The sequence below is a fragment of the Salvia splendens genome, chromosome 17 (assembly GCF_004379255.2).
Source record: "Salvia splendens isolate huo1 chromosome 17, SspV2, whole genome shotgun sequence".
Taxonomy (NCBI): domain Eukaryota; kingdom Viridiplantae; phylum Streptophyta; class Magnoliopsida; order Lamiales; family Lamiaceae; genus Salvia; species Salvia splendens.
In genome coordinates, this window is record NC_056048.1 from 20175587 (window position 1) to 20184423 (window position 8837).

The window sequence follows — 8837 nt, forward strand, 5'->3', positions numbered from 1 at the left end:
GCATAGAATTAAGTACTCCCTCCGTCCCACTTTACCATTTTTGGATGTCCCACTTTAAGAGTCTCGGTTGGAATATTCCATAAATGGTATTTGGCCCCACATTCCACCAACCTTTTTTCATTCACATTTTATTATAAAACTAATATAAGAAAGTAGGATCCACATTTCACTATCATTTTTCACCAACTTTCCTTTACATTTCTTAAAACCATGCCGAACTCAAATGAGACTCCTAAAGTGAGACAGAGGGAGTAATTCATATAAAATTGAATTGAAGAATTTGTGCACACATTTCAATGTGTGTTTATATATGTGTGTATAGAGATTTAAAATTATAATTTAATTTCAAATTGAAATATTTTTTTTGATACATAATACTATTAGATTTGGAATAGAAGACTACACCAATTCCATATACCACGCAACCTTTTCTTTTTTCTCTACGATGGCAACAATAAATCTTTATATAATTTGGCTAAGAAATTATTCTTAGTAGCAACAAGTTCCCCAAAATCTTAATTTTACAATAACACAATCAATCGAAATGTAGTGTACAAATAAATTACTTCATGCATCGTGATCTAAATCATAATCTAGAACAAAAAATAGCAAAAAGAGAGAAAAAAGAAAGAAGAGAAACCAAGTAATGAATTTCCCTGGGAAAATGCTTCTTTGATCCCAAAAATATGTTGAGCAAATATAACAAGAGGCACATCAACTAACCTCAACGCCTACTCTGCATCTCTGAAGCTCTCACTTGTCAGCCACAGCTTCTTCTGGATGATAAATACGGCCTCGTCTCCGACCTGATTCAGCTCTCCAGTCGCCACTGCTTCCCAGTGCAATGCCGCCATATACTTCTTCACAAAGTTGATTACTGGCTGCCTGTCCCGGAATATGGCAAATCCGGCGGGCCTCAGAATGCGATCCATCTCAAGCAGTAGATCCTCGCCACTGCAACCCTTCTTCTCGATGTCTGAGAGTACATTCCACGCGTGGAGCAAATCATAGGTTCTCGGGTACGTAGAGAAAGCTTCACACCTGCAGTTTATTAGATAATGACTCAACTTAAAATGCTGCAATTATCAAACTGAAAGAGATCACTAAAGCAACAGAAAAACACAAAAACATCTTGAACCACAGCAGTTAATTGACGTACCAGTTATGAACTGAGCCAATCAAGCCTCTGTCGTAGACAATCTTAAGCGTTTTGGGTCCATCGTCAGCTACAACATTCATCACCCACACATCCTTGTCATTCAAGGCAGCAGCAAACGAACCTAAATTAGCTTTCATGTCCATCACGTTCCTGATAGTATCGGATGAGATCTTCGGGCTCAAGAGACTCCAGTAGTTGTCAACTCTCCGCCTCCATAGTTCCTGTTTTTAATCAGCGAGAATAAAATCAATATATTTGGCCACATATGCATATGCACAAGCATAACAAGTTGTAGGGATTCAGAAAAATAGGGAAGAATGTGGTCGTTTACCAAGTCCTTTTCAAACATATCGCTCGAATAGCCAAAATCAGCAAGGCGTGGAGGAGGAGTAATTAATCTAGCAGGCCATGGCGCTAGTCCGCTACCTTTCATTTTGTGATCATCTGATAGTGGGAAACAAAATGATGTATAAATAAGTCGAATCACATGAATGAAACTTTGCCATAGATTCTCGAGGCAGGATGAGATTTTCTTCTGTTTCTTTTAAAGAGAATCCCTAGGTAAAAAAGTAGTGAGATGCTTACGGTCTGAATAATGCGTAATGCACGGCTCCATCAGCACGCTCCCGACAGCATCAGGGTCATCATCAGATCGGCAGAGAGGTGGCTGAGTTCCGTGTTCTCTTTCAAAATAGCAATCATTACTCAACGGCTTCTGCCAAATGACAGTTTGGTTTTTCTTAACCGCAATTCTCCAACACATGCGCTCGACTAGTGCACTCATCTCCTTCCATATTCTCAGATCCTCCTCGTCCTGAGCATAAGCTTCGGGAGACGAGTAGGCAAAATAGCCCCCAGGTCTAAGCACCCGATCTAATTCAAGGAGAAGGATCCCATCCCTCTGGAGCCAATCAATTCTACAGCGAGAACAGTGAGCAAGTTCAAAAGACCTGCTCGGATAAGGAAGCCTCTTTGTCCCAAGAACACCTAGATATGCAGGTATCCCTCTCTCCAGAGCAAATTGGATTTGATTTTGGTGCACGTCGTTAGGAGCAAGTGACATAGTAATGATATTGGATGAGAGTAGGTAACCACCAAAACTTGCAACACCACATCCAACGTCAAATACCGTGCGCAATCTACCTTCATTGTTCAATACATTGTTTGAAAAATTGAGCATCTGCCAAATGGAAGTGTGATTACAAGTAAAATGAGTTTTATTAAATGTCAGTAAATGCAGTATTATTTTTACACTCGGGTTGATTATGAAATTCTCCGTACTACGATGGCACGAAACTTACATTGGCTAAGTGCGCGATATATTTATCTGCTCCGTAATGAAAGTGGGTGCCTCCTCCAGGAAAATGAATCCTATCGCCTTTAACAACCATCCAGTTTTGGTCTGACTTCTCATGGGCAAGGTGAGTGTGGGGTATATTAGCTTTCCAAACCTCATCTCGGCTACTCGGCCACTTAATCGGAATCTGTAACTCCGAGAAAGGGTAAAAAGAGTTAAATAAACAAGCGAAACAATCAATTTGCCAACTTGTCACACAGTAAACTTCAATACCATAAACCAGCTAGATGAGCTCACCTTGTATCCGGGAGGAGGAGGAATCAAACAATTGAACCGCCTTTCAGGTAATGGGCAGTGCCTCTCGTAGTGCTCCATTAATGATAGGTCCAGCTTCAATCTCATTTGATAAATAAGATTTCTGTCTAAACAGGGAATCAACTCGGAATGGCGATCATCACATACCTTACAAACCGAGCACAATGAGATCATAAAGTCAATTAGACACAATTCACGTATCATTTTTCTGATGAGAATCAAACTTGATTTGCATGAAATGAGTTGTCTAAACACTTACAGGGAAGCTCTTGGGAGTGATACCATCCTCACTGTCATCTAGCACAAACTTAGCTTCATCTTGTTTACCACCAAGATCGGAATCTTCATCTCCACCCAAGTACGAAGACCCCAACTTTCTCAAAGACCGGCTGCCATACTCTAACGCAGACTCCCCAGTATTCTTAGAGCCATGGTAAACGTATAGAAAAACAAGAAATAGAGCAACAACAAATACAGTAGTCAACAACCGCTTCTTTTGTGCTCCATCTGGCCGTCCCCTCGACATTTATGTAGATTCACTAATACTTGAAAAGGCCTCGGCCTCTCCAACCACCCTAAGTTTTTTCCTTTCGTTCTTGGCTGGTAAAACTATTTCCTCAAAATCTGGAGCTTAAGGTCTGGAAGTATAATTGTGTTACAGAGGTTATGGAGTCTACCGACCAAGAAATCACACTCACAACTATTCAGGTAAACGATGGTCTATGAAGCAACCTGTAACATCAATGTATAGTTAGAAAAATTGATTAAATCAACCACAATAACGTTTTTCCAAAATAATTTATGAGAAGAAATGAATTACTATTCCTCCTATGGTGCTTAACTAAACAGAATATCGTTAAGCGTTACAAGTTTTAAAAGACAGAGTTCATATTATAAATATAGCAAATCAAGTTGCAGCAAGTATAGTGATAGAACTAGCTCCATTGTAATTTTCTTTCTTCAACACAATAACCACAGCAGGACATCTCTATGTAGTAGTATACATAAACCACAAATTAAAAAAGTTTCAAACACATACACAAGTAAAATAAGCTGAGATTATGACCGATTCAAATTGCAAAGTGACTGTGGTAAATGAAACCTACAGCATAAAGTTGAATGCACTAAAGCATTGGAGAATGAACAATCTTGGGGCTATCAGAGAACAACCAATTTCGATTGCAGGAACCGAGTTTCTCTGGCAACTCGATTCGCATTTAGAATGAAACTTCTTGCCAAATCAACAATTGTAGAAACAAATTTTCAAGATTCTAGAAATGTAGCATAATCATTGCCTGATTTGATTGAATTATCACAACCAAGATACATGATTTTTGAAGAGACCTATACTTCAAATCGATCATAGTACACTCACCTCTCCACATTAGAAAACTAATCAATCAATCTACTCCATTTATAAGAAACATTCCATACTTCATTCTATAATCCACACATCAAAATCTAATCTTTCTCTACAAAAAGACCCATAACAAAGCTGCATCGAGATAGATCTACGAATACAAAACCTCAAAGCCGCATCCAATTACATAATGCAGTAACAGAATTCACATTGCAATTAACATAAAAAGTTAACAACTCTCCATTAAAAATAGATCAAATATTCAAAGTTTCGAATCAAACGCAATGGGACACTAAAAGTAGAAACCAGATCAAGATAGCAAAGTGCCTACCGAATAGAAAATATTGAGACCGGGAAGATCTGAGTTGGATTCAAGAAATAAATAGAGAGTATAAATAAATTGTTATCGATTCAATATAGTGCGTGGTGGAGAGGTGAGTAAGTGAAGATTTAAGTAAGGTGCCGTATTTATAATTATAAGTAATTGGAAACATTTGTAAATCATGAGGAGAAAGAGAGAGATATTGAATGAGGTTAGTACTTCGGAAACAATTTGTGATTTTTACTCTCTCCGCGTGTATAAGATTTTTTCCCTTCAACATTTGGAGGGGAAAATGTGAAGGCCTTATTTTAATTTTTGTGGAATAGTATCTTAAATGGAAAATACTCACTCCGTCCATTAAATATTCTATTTTTTTCCAACCACCAATAAATGTTTCATTTCACTTTAACTATATTTGGTAAGCGTACCATTAACTTATTTCACACATTTTATTATAAAACTAATATAAGTATGAAAGTAGGTCTCACATTCTACTAACTTTTTCTACCCACTTTATAATATAAAGTTAAACAATTTCTTAAAATATATGTCAGTCAGATATGAGACATTTAATTATGGACGGATAAAGTACTAGTTTAAAACGTGAAGTAATATAAAAAGTGACTCACAATTTTTAAAATTGTTCTCAGATGGCTTTGACCTTTTATATATTTCTCGTCCCATAAAAATATAGGCATATGATATGACACTGTTGGTAAGATAAAATTGGTAAAGTAAGAGAGGTGGAAGGGTAGTTAAAATAGTATTAGTGGATAGTGAGACTCATATTATTATTAATATTTTAATGGTGATATAAGTTATAAATAATTTGATGTATAAGGGTAATAAATTAAGATGACTTTACATAATAAAAATGCCCATAATTTTATAGGACGAGGAAAATGAAAAATGTACATATTTTATGGGAATGAGGGAGTAATATTGTAGGTCTCACTATACACTAAGACTACTTTAACTAATATTGTAGGAGTATTATCCTCTTCTCTCTTACTTTACCATATTATTCTCTTCATCTCTCTTACTTATCAATTTTGTCTTAATTCATGTGTTGTACCTATTATCTATATTTTTATGGGACGGAGGAAGTATTACATATAGTTTATTTAAAGATTAAATTTGCAGTTCTCCGAATTGTTCAATAATAACTGAAATTTCATAATTAATCGAGGTTAAAATAGAAGTTAGTTCTCAGTTTCCGTTTGTAATGGTCTAATATGTAACCCGTTAAAATAATTGCCAGCTTTTTATAATTTTGATGCCAAAAAGTTTATTTCGCAACATTACTATAAAAGATTCAATTCATGAAATAACCTTTTGCTATTGATTTGTAATTTGTTTATTAAAAATTTAGCATACTAATTTCTGCGTTACAAAAACAAGGTACAAAATATATATAAACGCAAAACAAGTTGAAGTCATCAGTGCCGTTAATTAAATCTATACATTACATATTGCCAATACGTCATGTCTATAAAACGTGACATAGTAAAAAACCATCGACATATGATACAGCGTGCTACTAAATTCTCTCCTACAATAAATCAATAAAAATAAAAGGTTCAGCAAAATCCTTCTCAAACAATAATAGTAGTCTCCAATTGGAAAATTTTTATAACTTTAATATATAAAAATAATAATAGATCAGTTATAAACTAGAAGTCTAGAACTATAAATGTTTATTTGACTAGTTATATGAATAACATGAATGAATTGTACAAGATACCCATTCTTTGACAGGATCCAAATAAATTAATGAGGTAAGTGGCTGTTAATTTATGAATAATAATAATAATAATAATAATAATAATAATAATAATAATAATAATAATAATAATAATAATAATAATATGATGATGATGATGATGATGATGATGATGTGACGCGATGGTATTGGAGAAAAAGGTAGAAAATGAATGATGCTGTCGGTGAGCATTTCTCTGGGTTGATCTAACCATAAAAATTAGATTAGATAAAAAATTGAGTGGGTGGAAGAGAGTGTGTGAGGTGAGAATCCTCTTTAGGACCATAGAATCACAATTTAAAAGAAAATGACAATCCTAGGCAACTTTTACTAAGGCAAACACCACATTGACTCCACAAATCTAACCACACTTAGCAACATAGGCATACGTTTACTTGACTAAACAATAGGAATATGGGATTGATAAACTCATCATTAAAAGGAGAGAACGCTCATTTATTACTTGGTATGAAATGAGTCTCAAGGCCTATCTATAGTTGTACAAATATTACACATAAAAAGACTCAAAAAATATGCTTAAAAGCTAAAATCGAGTTAGTAAGATCCACTCCAGCCCAATGGTAGCCACTCGGTCGACTGGGAGCCTTTGGAGTAATCAGCAAGGTTATCCATAAAAGCTAAAGACATTTACTTTTAGATTATTCAAAAAATCAACTATTGTTTGCGCCTTCTCCATATATTCTACGTACTCGACCTTAGATCTTCTAATTTGTGCCCTAACTCCAAGTTAATCTTTATGTGTGCAAATCCAATTATGCGAATAGAACTTGAATGAGAGAAACAAACCTTGAATGTGGAAGAGGAAAATTTGAAAATCCTCTTAACGTGAGACGGAGAAATTTTTAAATTTCCCAAGTATGGAGGCTAATGTTTCATTCTCTCATAAAGTCTCCTATTGGGTTATACTAGAGATTCCTGGAGGATGGACTTATTTCAAATTAAATTGAGCGTCAATTTAATTCAAGTCAACAAACATATACTCTCTTCGTCCCATAGAAATAGATACTATTTCCTTTTTGTTCGTCTCATAGAAATAGTCCATGTCCATTTATGGAAACTTTTTCACAAACAAACAGTACTAATAATGTGGTTTCCACCACCCAGTGACACTATTTCAATTACCTTTTCTCATTCTCCCCGACTTCACCAATTACGCATTTAAATCTGTGTCGTCCCCTAAAGTGTCTATTTTCTGTGGGACGGGGGGAATATTATTTTGTGTCACTATAAAAAATAATACTCCCTTTGTCCCATTAAAAATGAAACTTTTTTTTAGGTTGTTCAACTAAAAATCAAATGTATCCTAAAATGTAAACAATATCATCTCTACTTTTTCCCCTCTCTTTACTTTACTCTCTCTTATTAACTCACAAAACAACACTATATGAAATTCAGTACCGAAAACCAAATGTTTCATATTTATTGGGACAGAGAGAGTACAAACGCTCGCCCTACACAAAAATTATGAGTAAAACGTGCTACCTCTTCATTAATTATTTATCGTGTTAAAGAATTTAATATCTGTCAATTAATTTGAGTCTTGTACTGACTCTTCCTTAATTGACATCTTGTTTCAAAAGTGGTGAAGTTCATCTTGCCCTGTTTATTAGTCATAGAAATACTTCCATCCGGTCAAGCTTCTGAATAATAAATCCATTTGTAAACTCCTCTTAGGGATATAATTAAGACGGTTTTGTCGCCACGCGACTCTTAACATGATAACAATTGAACCACCCCTGTATATTAATTTCCCAACTCATCAAGATTCATTTTGGATGATGAAAAACTATCACTGTTTGATAGGTTATAGCTAATGTTACTAATACGATATGCTAAAATATTATCGGCCAAAATTAAGAAATAAAAGTTTATCGAGACTTTGTCTTATCTCACTAATATATCCTTTCAATGTTATACCACACCAGTATTATTATTATTAATTTCCTAGATAAGAAAATTATCATATTAACATTGCAACTAGGTAGCCAGAGTTTTGTTGTGCGGGGCGACTCATTGAGCGTGACTTGTAGGCGACATGACACGCCGTCCACCCTTTTCCTTTTATATTTTAAATATAATTTTACTTATTTTCTCTATTCAATTCCGACTTAGTTCTAAACCGTCAAACATTACATTTTTTTTCTTCTCACTGCGAACTTCTACACAGAGCATTAATATTTCTTCATACCCAAGGTATTCACCAGCATAAATAGCTTCTCACCCTCTGTCGTCGCCATTGGAAGTGTAAACTCACATTCGTCCAACAACAACAGTGGCTCTACAATACCCATCGGAAATCTGCATGCTATGCTGAAAACGTGTGAAATGGGAAATGGCTTTTAGCCTTTCATTTCCAAGTCTTTTGGCCTTTCACTTGTGGTAACCTCCAAAAGGTTTATGGGGTGTCTTGATTGGAAGACCATTCACTTGTTTTTCCTAGCCTATAAATAGGCTTGATCTTGAAGTAGAAAAACACACCAAGAAATCATCATCTTTTCTCTCAACGTCTCTACATCATAGTGTGCATCTTAGAAGCATTGTCTAGCTCAATTCTCGGAACTCCATCAAGTTCGCCGGTGCCTAGAGTGTTTGAGGTGCTTC

The 8837-nt window shown here is 35.3% G+C and overlaps 1 protein-coding gene across 1 annotated transcript; it reads right to left on the bottom strand.

Moving 5' to 3' along the window:
• Positions 1-446: 446 nt before the first annotated feature.
• On the bottom strand, positions 447-4689 carry LOC121773316 (probable methyltransferase PMT3). The gene is made up of 8 exons (XM_042170146.1): positions 4463-4689; positions 3031-3503; positions 2754-2918; positions 2461-2643; positions 1745-2339; positions 1491-1603; positions 1160-1380; positions 447-1041 (listed from the first exon to the last, which is right to left on the bottom strand). Exons 2-8 carry the CDS (start codon positions 3295-3297, stop codon positions 732-734), a joined length of 1854 nt encoding a protein of 617 aa, XP_042026080.1. The 5' UTR covers positions 3298-3503; positions 4463-4689; the 3' UTR covers positions 447-731.
• Positions 4690-8837: the final 4148 nt, after the last annotated feature.

Bases quoted from the DNA above. Each gene is read 5' to 3' on its own strand.
- LOC121773316 (XM_042170146.1), bottom strand. From the start codon at position 3,297: ATGTCGAGGGGACGGCCAGATGGAGCACAAAAGAAGCGGTTGTTGACT. The intron at 2,644-2,753 runs GTGAGCTCATCT...TCGGAGTTACAG, and splicing joins CTCCTCCTCCCGGATACAAG to ATTCCGATTAAGTGGCCGAG. The intron at 1,604-1,744 runs GTAAGCATCTCA...TCCCACTATCAG, and splicing joins CATTACGCATTATTCAGACC to ATGATCACAAAATGAAAGGT.